This window comes from Chiloscyllium punctatum, chromosome 19 (assembly GCF_047496795.1).
Source record: "Chiloscyllium punctatum isolate Juve2018m chromosome 19, sChiPun1.3, whole genome shotgun sequence".
NCBI lineage: Eukaryota > Metazoa > Chordata > Chondrichthyes > Orectolobiformes > Hemiscylliidae > Chiloscyllium > Chiloscyllium punctatum.
The window spans coordinates 84,488,963-84,514,589 of record NC_092757.1 but is presented as its reverse complement, the minus strand read 5'-3'; the positions used below and the strand labels follow the sequence as shown (position 1 = coordinate 84,514,589).

General features: G+C 40.1%; 1 protein-coding gene across 1 annotated transcript in view; it reads right to left on the bottom strand.

Moving 5' to 3' along the window:
* The window catches only part of nf1a (neurofibromin 1a), a 324,748-nt gene that overhangs the window by 37,664 nt on the left and 261,457 nt on the right, over window positions 1–25,627 (bottom strand). Inside the window, exons 39-46 of the mRNA XM_072589187.1 lie at window positions 23,243–23,445; window positions 19,883–20,076; window positions 19,537–19,677; window positions 18,685–18,964; window positions 15,518–15,732; window positions 12,832–12,893; window positions 11,257–11,371; window positions 5,133–5,261 (exon numbers count right to left, since the gene is read on the bottom strand). Coding sequence (XP_072445288.1) covers window positions 5,133–5,261; window positions 11,257–11,371; window positions 12,832–12,893; window positions 15,518–15,732; window positions 18,685–18,964; window positions 19,537–19,677; window positions 19,883–20,076; window positions 23,243–23,445 — 1,339 coding nt within the window. The remainder of the gene's footprint in view (window positions 1–5,132; window positions 5,262–11,256; window positions 11,372–12,831; window positions 12,894–15,517; window positions 15,733–18,684; window positions 18,965–19,536; window positions 19,678–19,882; window positions 20,077–23,242; window positions 23,446–25,627) is intronic.

Sequence of the window (25,627 nt, the reverse complement as noted above, 5' to 3'; positions counted from 1 at the left end):
CAATATTCCAGGTGTGGTGTCACCAAGACCGTATACAACTGCAGCAAGACATTCCTGCTCCTATACCTAAATTCTTTCACGAGGAAGACCAACAACACATTTGCCACATTCACTGCCCGATGCACCTGCACTCTTACTTTAAACAATTGGTGTATGAGGACACCCAAGTGTCGTTGTGCCTCCCTCTTTCCCAATCTGTTGCCATTTAGATAAAAGGATATTTGCAAAGAAAAGAGCTAGCACATTTAGATCAGTAAAATGCATTGACTGAAGTTTTTATCTTGGTTTTGGGTTGGCTCTTGTACATAACCTGATCCCAGATGAAGTTGCCAAGCAAATAACTTAATCATAATCTTAGCTCGGATGCCCTTTGCTGAGGTATACAACAAGAATTTCACTTGGGGATTGAATATGAAAAGGCAGTGCATAAAGGCTTGTAGGTAACTACAGAGCAGTATTTTAGAAACCCTTTTTTGATAGCAGAATTCAAATTATGGCTGATGGATCATGTGCACCCCTTAGAAAGGGGATCGTCAGTTTTACCAATATTTACTCATTTATATTTTTGAATCTGGTAACTCAGGAGATTTTGACAGATTGAATCCTACCTCACAGCTAAATAAACATTCAAGTGATTTAATGGCGACACTGTATTCCCACATACCTTCTGACACATACACACCACAGAAACCCCTGATAAAGAGGTGGTTTGGGAGTTGAAGCTTGTGGCCTAGTTTGTGTGGTATCTGGGCCACTAGCTCCCCACTGCAAACATTACAGGTAGCAATGCTTCAACAGAAAAGCAGAAACACAAAATTCTTTAACCACTAGTTTTCACAAATCTTCCAAATGTCTAACTAGGAAGATTACTCCATCAAAATCATAAGTTGATTCAAATTCCAGATGGTTTCAGGATTTCACGTGCATTTATACAATAGCTCACAGCACAAGAGATAACCATTGAGCCCATCATGTTTGTGCCAGCTCTCTGCAAGAACAAGCCACCCAAGCCCATTTCCCTGCCTCTTGGTCAATCATCTCCTATAAAATCGACATTCATGGCTCTCGAATTGGCCAACATCTTGGTATTGTTCTGCAGTCACAAACATGCTTCTGTTTCTGAAACAGTTGGTGTATTTCTTCCTTTGTTGCTCTTTTGCTCTCCTATCCTCAGTTCTAAGTAGGCGCTCAAGAATTCTAGGTGTTTCTTGGTGAACACTTGGACTTTCTTCAAATCTTCATTAGTTGAGTGCGCTGTCCAAATAATCCTCATAGTACATCCTCAAGACTATACCTTTCCTGTGTTTATTTTGTCTTCTGCTCATACAGTAACATTGACCACATATTGCAATTTTTATAATGTCATTATGCTATCCATAAAGATGGTATCATTTCTAAAGATGTCTGACATTTTTGTGAAGGCTTATTTTTAATGTCTCATCTTGATCATTTTTCTCATCAGACGTTAACTACTCAGATGGAAAAGGATTCTTCCATTTTTCTATTCAAATCCACTGTTATAGGAGTCACAGAGATGTACAGTGCCGAAAGAGACCCTTTGTTCCAAATCGTTCACGCCAACCAGATATCCTAAATTCATCTAATCCCATTTGCCAACACTTGGCCCATATCCCTCAAAGCCCTTCCTATTCATATACCTATCCAGATGCATTTTAAATGTTGTAATTGCACAAGCCTCCATCACTTCCTCTGGGACCTCGTTCCATGCACCCTTTGCATGAAAAAGTTGGTCCTTAGGTCCCGTTTAAATGCTTCCCCTCTCACCCAGAACCTCTGCCCTATAGTTCAGGACTTGCCCCACCCTCCAGGGAAAAGACTTTGTCTGTTTACCCTATCCATGCCCCTCATGATTTTATAAACCTCTGTAAGGTCACCCCTCAGCCTCTGATGCTCCAGGGAAAACTGCCCCAGCCTAGTCAGCCTCTCCATAGAGCTTTAACCCTCCAATCTAGCAACACACTTGGAAATCTTTACTGAATCCTTTCAAGTTTCACAACATCCATCCATCCAGAATTGCACGCATATTCCAAAAGTGGCCTAACCAATGTCCTGTACAGCCATGACATTACCTCCCAACTCCTGTACTCAGTGCTCTAATCAAAAAAGGAAAGCACATTAAATGCCTTCTTCACTATCCTATCTACATGAGACTCCACTTTCAAGGAACTATGAACCTGCACGCCAAGGTCTCTTTGTTCAGCAACACTCTCCAGAACCTTACCATTAAGTGTGAAAGTCTTATTCTGATTTGCATTTTGGTGTTAACTCTTTAATAGCATTACATTACACATATGGTTTTGCTGTAGTTTCATGATAAACTACACGCTCCTGATTACTACAGTTTAAAATCTTCTGATGGATTTTCCTCCATATCAACCAAAATTATGACATCTACATATCTTCGATGGTTTATAAACTGTCCTCATACAGAAACTCCGAGCAAATCTAATGGATATTTCAGAATCATTTCACTTTAAAGACTAATACCTGGAGAGAAAACACAACCAGATCGCACAATTCTTTTTATACCAAACGTTTACTGCATGCCCTGTGGCTCTCCAAATTTCTTCACTTCAAACGATGCTTTAATTTTCTTTTTGAAGATATGATTGAATCCGCCTCCACCACACAGTCAGTACATTTCACATCCTAAATAGTTGCGCTGTAACCAAGTTTTTCAAAGTTGGCTAACGTGGCGCCACTGTTTAAGAAGGGCGGTAAAGACAAGTCAGGGAACTATAGACCGGTGAGCCTGATCTCGGTGGTGGGCAAGTTGTTGGAGGGAATCCTGAGGGACAGGATGTATTTGGAAAGGCAAGGACTGATCGGGATAGTCAACATGGCTTTGTGTGTGGGAAATCATGTCTCACAAACTTGATTGAGTTTTTTGAAGTAACAAAGAATATTGAGGAGGGCAGAGCAGTAAATGTGATCTATATGGACGTTTGACAAGATTCCCCATGGGAGACTGATTAGCAAGGTTAGATCTCATGGAATACAGGGAGAACTAGCCATTTGGATACAGAACTGGCTCAAAAGGTAGAAGGCGGAGGTGGTGGTGGAGGATTGTTTTTCAGACTGGAGGCCTGTGACCAGTGGAGTGCCACAAGGATCGGTGCTGGGTTCTCTACTTTATGTCATTTACATAAATGATTTGGATGCGAGCATAAGAGGTACAGTTAGTAAGTTTGCAGATGACACCAAAATTAGAGGTGTAGTGGACAGCGAAGAGAGTTACCTCAGATTACAACAGGATCTGGACCAGATGGGCCAATGGGCTGAGAAGTGGCAGATGGAGTTTAATTCAGATAAATGCGAGGTGCTCCATTTTGGGAAAGCAAATCTTAGCAGGATTTATACACTTAATGGTAAGGTCCTAGGGAGTGTTGCTGAACAAAGAGACCTTGGAGTGCAGGTTCATAGCTCCTTGAAAGTGGAGTCGCAGGTAGATAGGATAGTGAGGAAGGTGTTTGGTATGCTTTCCTTTATTGGTCAGAGTATTGAGTACAGGAGTTGGGAGGTAAGTTGCAGCTGTACGGGATATTTGTTAGGCCACTGTTGGAATATTGCATGCAATTCTGGTCTCCTTCCTATCGGAAGGATGTTGTGAAACTTGAAAGGGTTCAGAAAAGATTTACAAGCTGTTGCCAGGGTTGGAGGATTTGTGCTATAGGGAGAGGCTGAACAGGCTGGGGCTGTTTTCCCTGGAGCGTCGGAGGCTGAGAGGTGACCTTATAGAGTGGTTTACAAAATTATGATGGGCATGGATAGGATAAATAGACAAAGTCTCTTCCCTGGGGACGTGGAGTCCAGAAAGAGGGCATAGGTTTAGGGTGAGAGGGGAAAGATATAAAAGAGACCTAAGGGGCAACTTTTTCACGCAGAGGGTGGTACGTGTATGGAATGAGCTGCCAGCGGAAGTGGTGGAGGCTGGTACAATTGCAACATTTAAGAGGCATTTGGATGGGTATATGAACAGGAAGGGTTTGGAGGGATATGGGCCGGGTGCTGGCAGGTGGGACTGGATTGGGTTGGGATATCTGGTCGGCATGGACGGGTTGGACCGAAGGGTCTGTTTCCATGCTGTACATCTCTATGACTCTAAGTCACCAGTGCTTCCAAATTGATATCCTCTAGTCTTGATCCTTCCAGTAATGGAACAATTTTTGGCCCATTTGCTGTGTCCCGTCCTCATCATTTTGAAATCTCGAGCAAATCTCATCTCAACTTTTTTTTTTCTATTCAATAGACAATGCCCTCAGCTTCTCCAATCCAAGGATTAACTGAAGATTAATATCTCTAGAACTGTTCACCTGAATCTCTTCTGCATTCTCCTATGCCCTCACATCCTTCAGAAAACCTCAAAACTCTTTCAAGCTAGTCGTGTGGTTACTGTTGTATTTTCGGAAATGCTGTAGACAATTTGTGTGCAGAAAACTCTCAAACAGCAATCTGATAATGTCTTAACAATCTGTTTAATGACAGTCATTGAGGAGTAAATATTGGCCAGGTATGCAGGGTCAACCCACCTGCTCTTTTTAAACATCGTGAAATGGGATTTTGCATGTCGAGTTGAGGGAGCTAACAGAGAGCTGGCCTGTGTCTCACCCAAAAGATAGCATCTCCATCAATGTAGCTCTCTCCAAGGACCACACAGGATCATTAGCATTCATTTCTGTGCTCTGTGAGTGGAGCATGAATCCAAAACGTTGTGAATCAGAGACAAGATTGCTATGGTTTCATCTATGGTTTACACACAACACATCCAACACCACACATTGCTTCTGGTCTTTTGAAAGGAATACAAACATGACATAGTATTTTCTTACAATGTAACCCTAAGACAGAATGAAATTCAACTTAATCAACAACTGCGATTTCAGTTCTGCACATCTCTTTGCTGTCTGTGGGTCCTTGCTACATTACACACATACTTGTTTTTCCAATCTTCATTTACATCTTTTGCTTTTAAGCTTGTTATATTTTTGACAAATAAACTGCGTAGGATCTACACTTCTAAAAAATATGTATTTAAAGACAGAAAAGATAGCTGAGCATTGATGTATGCCCCATGCCCTGCAATTTTCTTCTTTGCAGATGATATTTCTGACAACCATTTGCTTGCATTTTGCATTTACCTTGTTTAACAGTGGCTGGAGCTTGGTGAGTGCAATGACAGTTGCTTCTATCAAAACTTGGCTGTTGTGGTTATCAGGACCTTTCAGGCAACTCTCTAGACCCTGTGTAACAAAAACAAAAGCCACAATTGTTAGTTATTAGACTTTGTTGGAGAAACCATACACACTTGTTTTCACTCAAGTGACTGACCGCAGTGGCAGGAAACCTCCATATCCATTTCTGGTTAAATGGTTACAAACTCTGGGTGACAGTGTCTTTACCATTTAAATGTTAACCATTTAAAAGGAGGTGAGGTCCAGTCAAACTCAATTTCACCAATACATAGAGAGGTAAGGGGATACAGGATGAAAAGTCTGCATTCCAACATTTAGCAAAGAACAGGAGTGAGACATAGAACAGAAAATTCCTCAAGTAGCAGTCACCATGCTAATTGATACATATAATCTAAACACTCTTCTGACCTCAACACTTCTTTGTTCCTTGACACTGGAGTTACTCACTGCCAGCCAGTCTGAAAATTAAAACAGCCAAACATTTGACTCCCAAGTTAGTGGTCACGCTCCAGGCTACATATTAACTAAACTAGTTTATCTTGCTGTGATCTCAGTTTTCAAGACTTCAGAGAAATTTGATATGGTGACAAGATCATTATTTTTCTAGGTCCAAATAGGTCTGAATTATTAATTGCAGATAATCAGTTGTACAAAAATTAAACCTGCCCTATAAGAGCTATGCTGAAAATGTGTTGCTGGAAAAGCACAGGTGGTCAGGCAGCATCCAAGGAACAGGAGAATCAACGTTTCGGGCATGAGCCCTTCTTCAGGAATAACAGATGAGGTGAAGAAGGGCTGAAGAAGGCCCTTTCCTGAAGAAGGGCTCATGCCCGAAATGTCGAGTCTCTTGCTCCTTGGATGTGCCTGACCTGCTGCGCTTTTCCAGCAACACATTTTCAGCTCTGATCTCCAGCATCTGCAGTCCTCACTTTCTCCTGCAAGAGCTATGGCTTGTCACCTTTAAAAAATGAAACATATGGATCACGAGGAGTCGTCACTCAGCCCCTCACAACTTTCAATAATGTCATGGTTAATTGGACTGTAACCTCAAATCCATCTGTGCCTACTGCTGACAACCTTGTAACCACTTGCTGAACAAAAATTTACCCACCTCAAAATATTGATGGACTGTGTCTCAACCAACTTTTAAGGGAGAGCTCCAAAGCCTCATGACCTTTGGAGAAGAAATTTCACCTCATCTGTTATAAATGGTTGACCCCTGATTTTTAACCACCGACCCCTAATTCTAATACACAATTCTCCAATTGTGGCTTCACCACTGCCTTATACAGTTTCATCATTATATCCCTAGTTTTGTATTGTACACCTCTACCAAAGGAGAGCATTCCATATGCCTTCTTTACAACCTTAGCTACCTGTACTGCTATCTTTAGGGATCTGTGCAGTTGCGCACCAAGATCTTTCAACTCATCAATCCCGCTCAGAATATTCCCACTGATTGTGTATTCCTTTCTACTGTTTGACCTCCCTAAATACATTGCTTCATACTTAACAGAGATGAATTCTATCTGGCGCTTTCCTGCCCACTCCAGCCACCCATCTATATCATTACAGAGCTTTCCACTACACCATGCACCACACAGCCATTTTGTGGGTCATCTGTAAATTTCCCAATTGTTACCCCGATGTTAAAGTCCAAATCAATGAGGTATTAAATAAACAGCAAGGGCCCCAACACCTAGCCCTGAGGAGCATCACTTGAAAGAGTTTTCCATTTGCAATGGCAGCCATTGACCATTACTCTTCGTTTCCTGTCATTAAGCCAACTTTGGGTCCAATTTGACACATTACCCTCTATTTCAAGGGCTTTTACATTTTTGACTACTCTGCCATGTGGAACCTTATAAAATGTGAGAGCAGGGGTGCGATCGGGTCGGCTGGGGTGAGGTAGAGCGAGGTTCTACAGGATTTTTCATGATTCAACCAAAAAAACCTCATTCTGTTCCAAATACCAGTATGCACAAGCCTAGCCTGACCAGGTCTAGTAAACCTTCATAACTCAAGTATAACCTTCCTACTTTCATTTTCAATTATTCTATTAGCTTTCCTGATTACTTGTTATACCTGCCTACTAACCTTTGTGTTTCATGCACAGAGAAACTTAGGTCCCCCTGCATCTTAGCCATATCTTAAATTCCTTCATCCAAGTCATTTATATAAATTGGAAATAGTTGCAGTTCCAGCACTAATCCTTGAGGAAAAACACTTATTACATTTTGCTAATCTGAATAAGAACTCTCTCCTTCCAAAAGCCAGCCTATCGACTTCTTGCTATCACCTACCCTATGAACTTTTATTTACCACAGTCACCTTTGTTGTGGCATCATACCAAATGCTTTCGAGAAATCTAAGTACAGCACATTCACCAGTTACCCTTTATCCACAAAGTACACGTTACCGCCTCAAAGAACTCCAATAGAAGGATGTCTGATAACCTCCAACTTATCCAAGTGTCCTGTTACAAAGATATACAGCATGCAAACAGACCCTTTGGTCCAATTTGTCCATGCTGACCAGATATCCAAATCTAATCTTGTCCCATTTGCCAATATGGGGATTCCGATGCCTTTTAAATGTTGTAACTGTACCAGCCACCACCACTTCCTCTGCTAGCTCCATACATGCACCACCCTCTGCGTGAAACAGTAGCCCATAGGTCCCCCCTTCCCCCCTTTTTCTTTAATAAGAAGAGACAGTTTCCCTGTGGTAGGTGTTAAGCTGAGTAGATTGTGGTTTTGTGCTTTCTGTCTCCCTTTCTTTTTGAATAAAAGATTTACATTTGCTATCTTTCAATTAATTGAGGTTGATGCCAAATTTTGAAGTTAAAACCAGTGCATCAACTATCACACTAGTCATTTCTTTTATGACCCTAGGATGAAGCCTATCAATACTCAGGCACTTGTCAGCTCGCAGCTCCAACAATTTACTCAGTACCACTTCTCATAGCGACCATTATTTTTACGGCGTTTCTCCCTCCTTTCCATTTCCTGGTTTACAGTTGCACCTGGGATGTTATTTACATCCTCTAAAATGATAACTGATGTAAAATAACTTAATTCAATAGCCATCTTTCTACTTTGTGTTATCAATTTTCCACACTCACTTTCTACAGTGCCAATGTTCATTTCGTTAACTCCTTTTTAAATATTAATAGAAATTCAGACATCTGTTTTTATATTTCTGGCTGACTTGCTTTTTTTTTGTTCTTTATTACTGTTTTAGTAATTCTTTGTTGAGCTTTATATTCTATCCAATCTTCTTCCCTGCCACCTATCTTTGCATAATTATATACTTTCAGTTTGACACTGTTTAACATTTGTAGTTAATCATGGATGCTGGCTCTTACCCTTGCAATTTTTCTTACTTGCTGGAATGCACCTAGTCTGTATATTACAAAAACCTCTTTAAATGTGTGCCACCATGTGTTTATTGACATATCCTCCTCGGATTTGCCAATTCACTTTTGCCAGGTCTGCTGGTCCTTTGTTAAGTTGTTCTTCCACTGGAATCCTTGAAAAGTCAGGTAGTTCAGAATTTGATCTGTAGTTTTCAGTTTAGAACCATCTAAAAACCAAACTAAATTCGTACAAAAAAATGTGAAAACATTTTTGGAGAGCAAGATATGATCTTACTTTGATGAGTGGCAGGAGTGAAGCAATATCAGAATCTGGTTTGGTGTTTCAACTGCAAACATCAGGGTATTAGTGATTGGTGGGGTAGGCGTTAGCTTGAGGTAGATCTGAGAAAGGATTAATAATCCCCTACCATCTGAAACTAAGTTATTTTCTTTCTCTTTTTCTCTTGGTTTATATAGTTGCCTTAAGCTGAGTTAGTCTTTTCAAAATTCTATTCCTGTAGTTACCTGGGAACTGTGTTTTTTAACATGTTGTGAAAATGGAATGGCTATTTTACATAAAATGCACATATCCTGTTTACACACATTTCTCTAAGTAACTGGTTATCTGATGTTGATAGTGCAAAACAATTGATGAGAGATTTTCCAAAACATCTTGTATTTAAATATAGCCATCCATACAGAAAGCATGCCATGGTTGAGAATCACACTCAGAAAGAATTGCAAAGATCTGGTGAGGTTATAGAGTACAACATAATAGGATTTAAAGTACATTTTCAAAGATGGCAAGAAATACATAAGGTGTTCGAGACTTTGGAAGCAAAGACAACTGAAAGCTTTGTCACTAATGGTGCAGTAGATGTAAAGTCGGGCAGTACAGGTGTGAACAAGGATATAAAACTTCAGGAAGGTACAAAGTTGCGAAGGCTTCGAAAGACAAGAACTAAATCCTTGAAACAGTATTTGGTGTGGAATATCACTAACCAAAGCCTACAAATATTGCAAGGTGGCACAATAAAAAAAAAGTTAACTACAGAACTTGAACAGATCTGACTATTAAACACTCAAATCGTTAATCAAATTGTTTTGAGTTGGGTGCATTTCATTTGCAAGGATAAAGTGAGGAAACTGAAGAGTTAGGTCCAGATATCCCAATGCGTTGGTGTCCAGAACACATGAAGCTCTAATTGGGTTTGGTTTTTCACCTCTCCCATGTATATCATGTAGCAGTTAAGGTGAACAGTACATATAATTTGGTGAACAACAGTGTGTGACTGGTTGATTAAACAACATCTATACCCAAACAAGAGTGTTTTTAAGCTCTTCAATATTCATAAAATATCCTCCATTCTAGGATCATTTCAATACTGGAAGGCTAAGATTCATTCACAAACTCTATGTTTTCAGTCATGCTCCAGGAATTGCATCTTAGTTCTGTCAATCCTAACGGAAAAAACTGTGCAAAGGAAAATTCGTAATTCTGTTAGTTACACTAGCTGGCTTATGGAGGAATTTTATTCATTGCTCTTCAGGGAACATCAAATTTTTAAAGCAGCAAACTGACTATTTACATTGTTCAAATCATCACAAATTGTATACTAAGCTTACAGGGATTTTATGACAAAATCAGTTAACCATCAATCTGAAGTACCATGCAGCCAGTCCCAATGAGATAGGTAAAAGGGCAAAACAAAAATAAAAGGAATCTGAATAATAAAAAAGCAAAGTCACTCTTTCAACACAAAACGTTCCTTGGTCCCGCTAAATACAGTAGCCTTTACACATTCCTTCACCCCATGCAGTTCAAGATCAATTAGTCCTCAAACAGGTGACACTGCAAATTAACACAAGCTGTCAGTCCACAGGAACAAAGTACTCCCAACAATTCCCTCCTGTTCTGCCAACACAATAAAAACAAGTTGTTCTTACTTTCTGTGCAAAGTGAAAAGGCACAGAGCATTTGTGAAACGATACAGTAAGCACTTGCTGGCACACAAAGGTATTCATGATCCACCATCAGCTCAGTTCTCCAATCCCTTAAGTATTGCTAACATCGTCTTATATGGCTTACGTTCAACATATCTTTTGGGTTGCTGTTCACTCTAGAGGTGCAGAGTGGCAGAATGGATACATGCTAGGAAATACCGGTTCAGGTGTGCTGCCACCTTTGCACTGGAGGAGTTGCAGTTCTGTTGCTGATAAACAGAAGAAAATATTAAAGTAAAACCTCAATGTCGTACTTTTCAGAGGGTCAGACCCCAAAAATTTCTGTTGCAAGCAACTCAGAATTTGAATAAAAATTACTTCAATTTTAGGGATATGGAAGAAAGTAGCAAAGGTTGGGTCAGTTCGTGGTGTACTGATGTCAAAAACCTTGTGTGGAATTAAGAATTGCAGGTAGAGATGGGTGAATCAGCTTGGTTTTCCTATTCATCTTTTCTGCTAATGGTGCTTGATTTTGATTTCACCAATGGTCATTGTGGGATTTGAATACTGAGTCTACAAAACCTTAAGTACTGCACTTAGCATCAATGGTCAGGTTTGGGAAGGAAAAAAACCTGCATTTTATTAGACATGATACTCCTATGTGTTCTGATAACTATTTATAGCTTTATAAACTTCAGCTTATAATGCACTGCAGAAGTCAAAGAAATGTTTCAAACTCACCTTGCTGAGGATCCGAATGATCTGTTTAATTTGCCCATGAGTAACTCGCTTACTGATACATCCAAAGACAACTAGTGCTCTTGGTTGAAGAGATGGGTTGTACTGGAATGCAAATCTATGCAGATCAAGAACAATTGATAAAGAATAAGACAAAGCCCCAGTATTACCAGACAATGCATTGTGTAAGTATCAAAAGTTAAAATATGGGAATCACGCACAAATGTTATTTAAACACAAAAAGTGAGATGATTGTTGCTTCAACACTCAGTTGTTTCCCAGTTAGCCAAACTGATCTTGCTGTCAGTACAACTGGAATTCAGTCAGCTCCTACCCAAAAACTGGAGAGAACACATCACCCAGCATTCTCTACCCCGTTGCAAAGAGAGCACATTGGCTACCTTCGCCAGCAGGTCCGGATTTTCTTCTCTCTTCTGGAGAATCCACAAAGTGACGGACTCATTTGTGCTGGTGCCAATGGTTCCCTCCAAAACTGTAGCATATAAAGTAACTTGAGAGCTATTCTTGGAAATAAATCACTGTTCCTTTCCTGTTGCTCGGTCAAAATCTTGAAATTCCCTCCCAAAAGGGCACTGTGGGTCAACCTACAATATGTAGATAGAGCAGTTCAAGGCAGTAGCTCATCACTACCTTTCAAGGTCAGCTCAGGATAGGTAATAAATGCTGGCCAAGATTAGAGTGGTGCTGGAAATGCACAGCAGGTCAGGCAACATCCGAGGAGCAGCAAAATCAACCTTTCGGACAAAAGCTGATTACCGATGACGGGCTTTTGCCCGAAACGTCGATTTTCCTGCTCCTCGGATGCTGTCTGACCTGCTGTGCTTTTCCAGCACCACTCTAACCTTGATTCTAATCTCCAGCATGTGCAGTACCCACTTCTGCCTAATAAACGTTGGCCAGCCTACGCACTATGAGCAAATAAGTCAATAAACAAAAGTGGATTTTCTTTCTGGCTACAGGAGCTCTCTAATTTCAACTTGGTGGCGACACAGCAGTTAATATCAAAACTTCCTCTTTGAGAAGTTTACTTGAAAAGAAAACTTTTCATCTCCAATGCAGAGTTTGGAACAGCAAAAAATTTTGAAATGCTTGAGGGAAAATGGTTAGAAAGATGCAAAGTAGTTTGGTCAATGAAGTTTTCTTCATTGTCACCTAATTCTAGTGTACATTGTTTTCATAGTCTATTTGACTATCAGACACCATCAAGCAATTTATCATTTCAGTTGAGGTAGCAGAGATGCAAGGCATTAGGTTGCTCTCAAAACATGTCATTGAAGAAAAATAGGAAAAACATCTGAAGGTGCTTGGGAAGAGCACTGGTAAAGATTTGAGAACAGAAGATTCACTTCCTTGACACAATCTGATAGGACCAGTGAGGGGAAGGGTGTGTGGGAATGAGAAGGTAGGTGCATTATGTGGGTGAAAGTGCAAGCATGGGCAGGGATGGTGTGGGTGGAGGGGAGAATTAATGGAATAATAACAGTTATAAAAAAGTACACTGCAAAGCTCAGAAAAAATACACAGAAAAAAGGTGTACAATGGGTGGCAAAAACTCACTTTTGTGCTAATTCTGTCCACTGGTCTAGCCACTTGCAGGTCGGTATATCTCTCATACATGCCTAAAAAAACCATTGATTATTGCAAGATTACAACTCTGACAACATTCCAATTCTTCTACAATATCATAAATTATTGCATTATTTAACATTTTATCCAGCTGACTTTTAGTAACCCAGGAATTCTTTATGAGCACATTTGTTTGATCATTGCCTCGTTGGGAGATAAACTAGGCTAATACTACTTTTTTTTAATACAAAGGTCTGTTATTTTCACAAAATAATGAAAAACTGCAGATGCTGAAAATCAAACAAAAATAGAAACTGCTGGAAAAACTCTATCTGTGGAGAGAAATCAGTGTTAATGTTTTGGGTTAAGTGACCTTTCCTGAGAACAGACCTGCTGAGCTTTTCCAGCAAGTTCTGTTTTTGATTCTATTATATGCATAACAGCTAGTCACAAATCTTACTGCATTCTGACCATTCAAGCACGTCAAAGAGTAAGGTGACAGCTAGCAAAAATACTTCAAAAAAAATTAATTTCTGAGCATAGGAATTGCTAGCTAGGCAGCATTTATTGCCTATTCCGAATTCCTCAAACACAATTAAGAGTCAACCACATCACTGTGGGTTTGCAGTCACATGCAGGCCAGACCAGATAAAATTTCCTTCATTAAAGGACTTTAGAGAATTAGTTTTTTTTAGTAAAATGACAATGGACTATCGCTATTAGGCCAGTTCTGTACTGAATTCAAATCTCACTATACGTCATAGTGGGATTCGATTCAATGCCCGTAGACCATACGGCCATGGGGCAGCATGGTGGCACAGTGGTTAGCACTGCTGCCTCTTAGCGCCAGGGACCCAGGTCTGATCCCACCTTGGGCAAATGTCTGTGTGCAGTTTGCACATTCTCCCTGTGTCTGCATGGGTTTCCTCTGGGTGCTCCGGTTTCCTCCCACCATCCAAAGATGTGCAGGTCAGGTGAATTGGCCATGCCAAACTGTCCACAGAGTTAGGTACATTAGTCAGAGGTAAATGTACGGATTCCTCTTCGGAGGGTCAGTGTGGACTTGTTGGGCCAAAGGGCCTGTTGCTTCCATACCCAATCTAAACATTGGCTTGGGGTTCTGGATTGCTATGCAGCAAGACTACTACATTACCACTGCTTCCCAGTGACTGAAGGCAACTGTGAGGGATGGGCCCCCGAAAAAGGCAACATTAATTATTCATCTTGGTTGAATGCTTCATCAAACAATAGCTCTTAATTACAAATGAAATTGGTACAAGCCAATGCAATTAGTTTGAGACTACTTAGACTATACTCCAACATCCAGCTACACAGTCAATTCTAAAAGCAAAATTAAACAAAGTTTGCTTCACAATGTAAAAACAGCTTTACATGCATGAAAGTTTCACAGAAATTAGACAATGATTTAAAATTTATGGCATAAAAATTAGTAACACTGTGGGCGGCACGGTGGCACAGTGGTTAGCACTGCTGCCTCACAGCGCCAGAGACCCGGGTTCAATTCCCGCCTCAGGCGACTGACTGTGTGGAGTTTGCACATTCTCCCCGTGTCTGCGTGGGTTTCCTCCGGGTGCTCCGGTTTCCTCCCACACTCCAAAGATGTGCAGGTCAGGTGAATTGGCCATGCTAAATTGCCCGTAGTGTTAGGTAAGGGGTAGATGTAGATGTAGATGCAGATGTAAGGGTATGGGTGGGTTACGCTTCGGCGGGGCGGTGTGGACTTGTTGGGCCGAAGGGCCTGTTTCCACACTGTAAGTAATCTAATCTAATCTATCTAATCTAAAGTTAGGGCAATAAGTGGGAAAGAGGTTATTCCTCTCGTTATCTCCCAATTAAACAATTGCTATAGCTTCACTTAAAGTATAAACACCCACCTTGGTATGAGAGAAACCTGATCTCAGGACTTGCCAAACAAATCATGGGACTTAAAACTCTAATAGTCTTTTGGTGAAAGACTTTGCTCCTATGTTCAACTAGTTGACCAAGTCAAATCCACAGTCTGAAATATGGCGGGAGCTAGGATTCATTATTGCAAGGTTTTGATTTGTTAAGTGTGACCATATTCTGTACAGTGCTGCTCACACTTGCCTCAGCAACATTTCCAATATATCCATAGCTGAACAAACGGTGAAAGACACAACCTGTTACCCAAAATATGCCTATTTCATCAAAATTGATCTCTCGTAACTCACCTGTATGGATGTAAATGAAGTAGTTCATTCTAGAAAGGGGTTGCATGTTTCTGAGATTAGATTCCCTACATTGTGGAAACAGGCCCTTCGGCCCAACCAGTCCACACCAATCCTCCGAACAGCAACCCATCCAGACCTATTTCCCTCTGACAAATGCACCTAACATTATGGACAATTCAGCATGGACAATTCAGCATGGCCAATTCACCTGACCTGCACATCTTTGGACTGTGGGAGGAAACCGGAGCACCTGGAGGAAACCCACGCAGACATAAGGAGAATGTGCAAACTCCACACAGACAGGTACCCGAGGTTGGAATTGAACCTGGGACCCTGGTGCACTGAGCCACCAGGCTGGCCGATTAGTTTTTTTTCTTGTTTGGTGCAATAAGTCATTATTTTAGTCAAAGTTGGATTTTCTTTTTGCATTTTTGGTTATAAAATGTTTGATTTGCCACTCTTACCTCCATTATTTCTAACAAAGCTTCAGTTACTGTTTCTAGGGAGGAAAGAGCGAAGGTCTCCCTCTCGTAGGATCCAGGAGAGAAGGACCGATCCCGATAGCTGGATCGGAAAGCAATCACAGCAGCCGATTTGACTTTACTAATTCCAAAGAGAAGATAGAACTTGGGCAAGGAAAACTCAGTTAGACTGAGCCGCAGCACTTGCTTAGTCTCTTCTGTTAGCAAAAGAAGAAAGAAGTTAGTTTTCAAAATATAAACTTAAAAATCACAACACCAGGTTATAGTCCAACTGGTTTATTTGGAAGTACTAGCTTCAGAGAACTGCTCATTCATCAGCTTGACACACCTGAACAGGTTGATGAAAAATATCTATAACCTTGAAGAGGGAAGGGAGATTGGTAATGGGAAGGTAGCTTTCAGGGACAGAAGGCTGAAAGATGGGAGTCTTTGTTCCTATTATAGCAGATTTCAAAAAACATTTAACATACACTCAGAACATTCCGTTCAGCTTCACGCACAGTATAATTTCCCAATTTATGAATTTGCTGCTGTTAATGGTTTATTAATAGAAGAATGGAACCCAACTCCTTTTTAACCAAGCAAAGACATGTCATCCTCAGTGGTAGCACACTTGCCTCCAAGTCAGGAAGTTTTGTTCAACTGCATTCGAGGTCTCAGTACATAACCTTTATTACAGTTATTTTAGTGGGCCACTGTACTGTTAGCAGTACCACCTTTTGGTGGAGACATTAAAACAAAGGCTCATTTGCACTCAAGTGTGTAGAAAGCTACAGCCTGTTTAGTCTTTAAATTCAATAAAATTAAACTCAATTTAAATCAGCCATAAAATAGGAGGTGTGGGTTGGAAAGTAGAGTTGAGGTGGATTAGCCATCAATGGCAGAGTTGGTTCAAACAGTCAAGGCTCAACAACACCCGCTCCTGTTTTTAATGTTTTGCAATCTAACTTCATTGTGCTCCATACCTTAACAAAACAAACAAGAAATAAAAAAAAGTCCTGAAAATGTTAGCTCGCTAAACATCAATACCTTTTTTTAAAAAAAAAGTATTTCTGCTTTTCATTCTTGAATTCAACACAAAGGTTCCAAGTTCTTCTTTTGCATTCTCCTATCAAAGGCAACAGTTTTGCTGCACTCCCACAGTATTGATATTCATAACTCAATTATGTTAGATCATCTTGCAAACCTTTAAAATTCAGCCAATGTCACCAACTTAACTCTTTTTGCCCTTGTATCATGTTGTTTACTTCACATGAAAGAATCTGTATGTAATATAAATGCAAGGTGTAGAAGCAAGCAGTCACTTACTTTCAATTTTCAAATATAGATCAGTGTATAATAGTGGTAGAAATTTAATCTGTCACATGGAACAACAGTATTAAAGAAGACAATCCTAATATTTTGAGGAACTCCAAATATTAAGCCTGCTCCTCCTAAAATAAATAACTTTCAATCAAAAACAAACTGTACTCATCATAATTATTGTGCAAGATGGTTCACGAACAGGAAAGTGAAATTTGAAACTTCTGTAACTGTTGGGCAAGTTCTTAAGTACTGCTGAAACACCCTCAACATTCAGGCTGACTCAACGAACAAGTCACAGGAAGCTGAAACTGCATTGTATCCATGGAGATCCATTTGTAAAAGTCAGAAAAATTTGCATCATCTCAATTTTTTTTTATCAGACTTGCACATTTTGATTATTAACAGTAAATGCAATATTGACTGAAAGGCATATTTCCCAGAATTGCCATCCTTACTCAATAACAAAAGCACTTGTATTGATTTATTAGCACCTTCACATCAAAAAATGCCCCAGGAAGTTTCTTATAGGTTTAATCAAAATCCGAATCCTTTGCGGAAGGAAACAATAGTAAAATTGATAATCAAATACTTAAAACAAGTGGGCAAAAAAAGAGCATCTCCAAGGAGTAAATGGAAATGACGAGATACAATGTAGTAAGGAAAGAAATTTAGAGAAGTGGGCCTAGGCAGCAAATAAATAGTTATGAACGATGGAGTCGACAGTGTGGCGCTGGAAAAGCACAACGGGTCTGGCAGCATCCAAAGAACAGGAGAATTGACATTTCGGGCATATTAGGAATGAGGCTTGTGGGCCGAGCGGTTGAAAGATGAATGGGAGCAAGTTGGGGTTGAGGGGAGGTAGCTGGGAAATTGATAGGTGGATAAAGGTGAGGGAGAAGATGATAGGTCAGTGGGGGCAGTAAATGGGATGGGTCCGGAGGGTGGTGCAGAGTTGGAGGCTTGGGACTGGGATAATATGGGAGGAGGGGAAATGAGGAAGCTGTTGAAATCCACATTTATCCTGTGTGGTTACAGGGTTCCAAAGGTGGAATATGAGGCGTTCCTCCACCAGGCATCAGGTCGTAACAGTTTGGCGGTGGAGACAGCGCAGGACCTGCCTACCCTTGACAGAGTGGGAGGGGAAGTAGAAGTGTTCAGCCACGAGGTGGTGGGGTTGGTGCGTGCGGGAGTTCTAGAGATGTTCTCCTAAATGATCCACAAGAAGGCGTCCTGTCTCCCCAATGTAGAGGAGACTGCCTCCTTATGAGTGATGGAGTGAAGACAAGAAATTTACCCCCAGAAAAATCTAAGTCTTGACCCAAGGGGGAGAGTGTGGTACAGTTGGAGGTGGTTATAGAGATAGGGAGGGACAAGATCATGAAGTTTAAACACAATGAAGAATTTTAGCCTGGAGATACTGGACAGACAGAACTGAGTGACGGGTACGCTGATGGAATACAGTGCCATTGGGCACAGGCAGAGTTTAGTTGACAGGCTAAGGAAGTTGGAAGTCAGAAGTTAGAAGAACATTGCAACAGTCAAGTCTGGACGCAACAAAGAACTGAAGATTTCAGCAGCAAATGAGATGATCTAAAAGCAGAGGCAGGTAACATTAAACACAACGCAAGATTGTCTCAATGATGAATGGAAACAGTAACTCACAACTCCTTGAACAAAATAAAATGAAGCATTTGTTCTTTTTGGGAACAGAAAAAGCCTGAAACTGCAAAAATCTACATGTCTGTAATGAATACTAATCCAAAGTTCATAAGTGAGAGAACTGCAAGATTCTTTATTTGACACATCACACAACAAACATGGAAAGTCACACTACCAGAGCTTACCACTAAAGTTGAGTTGGGAACAAGTGCAGAGTGAATGAATAATGTTGATAACTAAGCCATGGGTGGAAGCCCGAAGGGACAGAGGCCCTGTGGCTACTAATAAAGTAACCACATGGAAGAGGTAGGGGAGATGTGCAGCCACATCGAGCGAATTATTGAAAGACAACATCAACATGTAACGGGCTAGGATGGCAATATCATCCCACATCAGGTGCTGTTCCAGAGTGGGAGTTGGCGAGAGGCAGGTCTTATCAATTATTTTGCACATTCTTCCAATCACCTGCAGAGAAGGAACAACAATAGAATTGTCACATGCAGCAAAAGATGAACATTTAAAAACACTTATGCAAACCAGTCTGAACAATCAGTTGATTAAATAACATCTGCAGCTTAAGTTTTAAGACAAGATAACCAAAATCAAGCAGCTCCAAAGCTGCCAGATATCCCTTAAATGATACCACAGTTCTTTGTACAGAATTCCTAATTTGCAACAAGTTCAACTTGATAAAATATACCATCCTACTGAATTATGAACCCTCCAAAGCTTCCATCAAGTCACTCAAATGGATATTCTTTCTATTAGAGCTTTGACAATGACTGTTAACAAGCAATTTAACAATAGGGAGGTAGGGGCTGGATTTTGTCCTTGGGTCCATCCAGGATTATTTTCCAGCGAAGTACCCCTTTAGAGAACCTTAAAAGGGCAGACTGGAGATCAAACTTGCAACTTCTGGGCTGCTTTAGACATACCTTCCTTAAGTCACTGAATTTCATATCTCCACAGTAGCACACTTTGCTCAAGCAACTGAATCCAAGTCACATTTCAAATGCCAGAGATATTTTCTCTCATACCTTGCTTGAAACAAGTTTCACATTTCCTGATGCCAGGGCTACTGCAGTATCTGCCATGACTTCTGCTTTGATAGAGCCCAAACCACCTGTAGCACTGGTCTTTATGAAACTATCAAGTACAACATCAAGCAGGTCTGTGATCTGCAAGAACAAAAGTAAAAAGGTAAAGAAATATACCAAAGCATGTTAAGCCAAAACAGCTGGAAACAAGTAGGCTTTGTAAATCCAAGAAATTTACTTGGCTATAAACATAGTTTTCTGCATCTTTTCTTGCTCACACTGATTTAAATTGTCAGATTACAGCCATTAAGTCTGGCAGCATTTTATTAGATATAGGCCTTGATACCTGACCGAGGCTGCCCCAGATCTTTGCTTGGATAGAAGGGTACATTTGCTTCTCGTTAATGGTCATTGTGATCAATTTATCCAGGATGGCAGTAACCCGTTGACGCTTGGCGTCATCATTGTGCTTGCAGAAGCGAACCAGGTTTGATAACCAGGGTGTCATGTATTCCAGGCAAAGATGTTTCAATTCAATACCTACAATGAAAGAAAACTAGTTAAATATGAAACCATGTGCATCAATCAATTTATTCATGGGTAGCTTTAAGGAAAATAAACACATTTGGATGATACGTCAAACAATTCCACTTGTGCCAAGAATTATCCATACAAGCAAATTAAGATTAGCAGACAGGTTTACAGAGTGATGTAGTCATGCATGCTGGAAACCACATGTTTGTACATAGATTTTTTGCCAACTGAAAAAACTCCGCACCAGTTTTCAACTGAACAAAATCTTTGGGGACAACCAATGCCTGTGCATTCTGCATGTCAATGCTCTGACCAAAGGAGACTTGCCTGGCTTGAAGGTAAACAAAAACTCGGCAGTTAAATCTTGCCTGGTACACGCTCCATGCAACACCTGTACCACAGCCCATTTGCCACTAAGCAGCACCTTTTTTTTCATGCAGCATATACTGCTGTTCCCCTTGAAATTTGGTATCTTTGTGATTCTGCCCTGATGAGTGCAAGATGAAAAGCTTGGACAGCATCTCTTTTCGCCGGCAACATTTTACTGACATTTTGCTTTGTAACCGTGTCAGCAGCAAGGTTAATTTTTCCAGCTAAGTTACATGGGGTCTCTCAGTCATTAACATCTAGTGCTTAGAATTTAGTTCCTGCACATTTTGCTGTGCGAGAGAGAGAATAAGTCACAAGCTTCAGCCTTGCTGAGTACTTAAAGTGTAAAGCCCCTGCTCTAACTTTTCTCCTTACACATTTGTAAAGCTCCAAGAGTGGAACATGGCAACAATGCCAGTTCAAATTGCTCAGTCTTACAAGTACTGTGCCCTCTTGCTAATCTCTACATTCAAATACTCTCCCACTCTGAACATTGTCACAAACAGATGAGTTACATTAAGTTAAGGCTATTACACATTTTTGCAAAATTTAACCAGAACCTGGCTAAAATCTATTTTATGAAATCTTTTTGTTTTGATGTTTATTAGCTGCTCTCCTCCTACATAGCTTTCCATTTTAGTATTTGAAGGTTATCCATTAATCTGCCTCACACAGGATGCAGTTCGCTTGCCAAAGAACATTTCCACCACCTTTCAGAGACCTTTCACTCATGGGGAGGGAATCACAAATTATGTCAACAGGATTGCTCAGTGGTATGATACTCCAGTCCTGCACCACCTGCTTCACCAAGATAAAAAATGAATATATGTGAAGTCTCAGCACTCAGTTCCAATGGCACACTCCAATAGCGGATTTAAGGTGATTAGTAAAAGGATTAGAGAAGAAACGGGGAGAAACATCTTCATCCAGAGGGTGGTGAGAGAGAGAGCACGAGAAAAAATGGAGGATTACATTTTTGGGTGGGGGAGGAGAAGAGGTCTGATTATGTGTACGGTTTTATGCAGCTGAACATATAAAATTTCTTGGATATTTCACCTGAGAAAATTCTTGGATATCGTTCAATTCACAATTAGCTGGACTAACTGGAAATCCACATTTCCACTTGGAAACTTCTGTTCTAGTTCATCTACTTTTGCTTTGTTCATTCATGCATTTCAACAATGAGGGCATCACTGGTTAGGCCAGCATTTACTGCCCATTCCCTGGTAGTGAGCGACCTTCTTGAATCACTGCAATCCATTTGCTGAAGAGACACCAACAGTGCCATGTGGGAAGGAGTTTCAGGATTTTGAGCCCATTTCATGAAAGGAATAGACATATAGTTACAAGTTAGGATAACTGGCTTGGAGGAAAACTTGCAGCTGGTGGTGTTCCCATTTACCTGCCGCTCATGTCCTTCCAAGATGGCGTGTGTTTGGGAGGTGCTGTCCGAGGACCCTTGGTGAATTTCAGCAGCACATCATGTAGATAGTACATATGGCTGCTATGGTATGTTGACAATGGAGGGAGTGAACACTGTACATACGGTGCTAATCAAGCAGGCTGCTTTGGCCTGGATGGTGTCAAGCTTCATGTGTTGCTGCTGCACTCATCCAGGCAAAATGAGACTATCCCATCACACTCCTGAGTTGCCCCTTGTAGATGATAGACAGGTTTTGAGGAGTCAGACTCGCTTTTATAGCCACATTAATTACAAAGCTAGCACATTTCAGTTTCTAAATTTCAATTCAAGTAAACTGTGTCAGTTCAGAATATTCTTTCAAGATGCCAGTTTGGATACAAAGTACGGAGATTCATTTATTATAGATCAATAAAATATCTTGATCAATTCTAATTTCAGTACTTGTGCTACTTTCCCATGGACAAAGATGCGGAAAAATGTACCATATTTCCCTCAAATATTGTTAATTTCTTCAACTCAACCTAATTGCAAACAATTTCTAATCTCTGCTCATATGACTTCCTGATGGACAAAAATTTGGAAAAAACCTATCCTACTTTTCTGCAAGAATTAAGGAGGATTCTGACCAAGTAACAGTTTCAAGCAACTTCCACAAGTTAATATACTTTCACATCCCAACTAATTACTCTGACAGTCATTTGGAGAATATTCAAGAGCTGTACTACCAAATGAAGTGCTACCTAAGTGGGAGCTGAAAGTATGTTAGACTGTGGAGGGTCCTTGCAGTCATTATCTCTCCAAAATCAGACTTCGTACTTGAGGAAAAATAGGGCAGAATTTTCCAGGTTTTTGTGAGAAAGTAACATGAGCACAGATTAGAAATTGTTCGCAATTAGGTTCAGAGTTAAGAAATTAACATTTACACCCTGAAAGGGAGGCAGAACCATCGTATTTATGAAATGTTCAGATGATCACTTGACATGCTATAAAAGACAAGGCGATAGATCAACTATTGAGAAACGGACTAATGGACTAAAACAGATGGATGTTTGATAACCAAAATTTACAAGATGGGCCAAATGGCCTCTTTCCAGGTTGAAAACTTGACAGATACAATCTTTGGTACTTGTGCTATTTCACCTTAGATAAGAAAACCACAAAAGAAAACACAAATACAGGAGGTAATACAATGTAAACTACATCATCTAATAGGTGAGTTAGTAAAATAAAAAAGGAGCTCCTGAAAACCAAAGTCTAGCCCTTGCACATGTCTCTGAAAGATTCCTAAGGGTGGGGGGGGGGGGGGTAACAAAAAATAAAAAGTCCCATGTACCAATCTCCATGCTTCCAAAGTCATGTTTCAAACAAAAGTTTGCTTACTGGATTTGCTGAATCCTGAGATGCATTCTTCAAGGAATTCCAGTGTCAGGTGAGGCTCATTTGCTGCCAAGGTTTTACTGATGGAGACAATGAATAATGTGTTGTTTGCTGGGATGCACAGTCCAGATGTCTCCAGCAACTGACCCTCAATCTTCAGATTGAAGGTACATGTTAAGGCACACAGGAGATTATAGGCAGCAGACCTATGGGTATGCAAAAATAATTAAATGTAAAATTAAAAAATCATAGAGGAATAGAAAGTGGAAGTTGTGAAAAAGATTTTTATAAAAATAATATTTGATCTCTTTGAAACAGTTGGGAACCACCATTTCTAATGGAAGCTAACTTCAGTCAAAGACACACACTTCATTTGAAGCTAAACAAAGGTTGCGCGGGCTTCTCCACATTGTCTAATTCATTGTGAGCTCTCTTCGTTCTCCTCTTCTCACTGGTTGACACTGCAGATTCCTTCTAAAAGCATCCTCAGAGGAAACTTGCTGCACTGTACTCAGAAACATACAGGTATTCACTATGTGAAAAAGTCTGACTGGGTGGGATGATGTGGACAGCTATATAGAAAGATGTGAATCATGTTGTTAAGGTATGCACTGAAAATCTGTTCAGGACAAGGAGATAAGAACTGTAAATATGTTAGAACTAGAATAAATTCTCATTTTAAACTACATACATTGTAGACAAGTAACTATTTTACAGGCTGTAACATACCCACGACTGCCTCTCTTGGGGGTAAGGATTACTTTTTTCTTTTTAAAGCACCTACAAGGTCATTGTCCAAACTACACAACAGAGACTTAAAAAATGTAATCAATTGATTAAAATCTTGGTAACTCCCTTCTGAACAGCATTAAGCTCATACTTACCTCTCAGGGTGCAGGAGCTCAAGAAGGCAGCTCATCTCAATACCACATTGAATTAGATATTATCACTAGCCCTGGACAGGTCCTATCGCACTGCTGGACAGCCTTAACAGCGGTATACAGTCGGGAGGGAGTTGACATGGAGGTCCTCAATGCAGTCTACCGGCATCAGGTCACATGGGAAAGTAAACCTCCTGCGTTACCACTGCTGTCGTCTGGTACATTAGTTCTTTACTATGCTGTAGCACCACTGCTGTTTAAGCTGGCTGAGCAGCGAGGAGTAGTTCTGCCAGACGAGGCTTGCAAAACTGGTATTTTCTTGAGGATGATTAGGGATGAGAAATAAATGCTACCCTGGACCTTCCATATCCCATGAACAAATTTTAAAAACCTCCAGAACAGTAGAAATTAATGCCATTATTCTACACAATTATCATCAAGTCTGGTTGCATATTTTTTTTTAAATGGTAATGTTTGAAAGATCTAAGAATATATTTACTTATTTAGTTGAATACAGTACAAAAGTTCCACAGGACAACCTGGAAATTGAAACTGTTAAAGATCTTTACTTGCACATGTCATTTCTTTCAAAATGAAGATAGATTAATTTGCTTTATAATGAAGTGAAGATTCTGACTGAAATGGCTGTTAGAGAAACATCAACCATGATATCAAGCACCTTGTCTGCTTTGTTTCAACAAGATGACCATGGGTTGTTCAATATCCACTCAAGGACTGTAATGACCCAGCATTACAACCTCCAGTTTTTAACCTCAACAAAAAGAGTTCACTGTAATACTGAAGATAGTAACTGTTTCAGCAGTTGAGAGTTGATGAAACTTTAATTCTAGAGGTAAAAGGTTACAGTTGATTAGGAATTATTTGTTATTTGGGTCGTGCAGCTCACAAGGGAGATTGTCCTTCAACCTCTGAGTAAGGATCAATTAGCTAGGATCTTAGTCAAAGACAATTGAAAAACATCTCTGATTACTTCCTTTCTCGGTTCCAAAAGATTCTGTGAAGCTAATTTTCCCCAAACTATGATGGTCACCAAAAATATTTTTTTTAAAACAAAGTACTAATACAACATTTTCCACTTCTTAACAAACCTATGTGAACAACGCTTCTAGGGCACAGTTTGAAGACAGCAACAGCATTTGTGTCAATCATTTGCCTTGATGCTAATTTTGTACTGGAAATGAATCATGGGAATGAAAACATCCAGCATAAAACAATCAAACAATCATTAAAATAGCATGCCCCTGGATAATCAGACAAACCTTGCATTTCATTTTACAATGAAGCACCACCTCCTCTCTGTGTCCATATCAAACATGCTGCATAATCGCAATTATGGGAGATGAAGGGACAAGTGCTTTTCTTCCAATGTGAACACCATTCATTTTGATTAAATTAATATTTATTCACATTAAAATGTTGAAATAGTTAAATTTTGGGGTCGACAGTACTATTTTGTGTTGGTTATTTCACAAGAAGATGCACCATT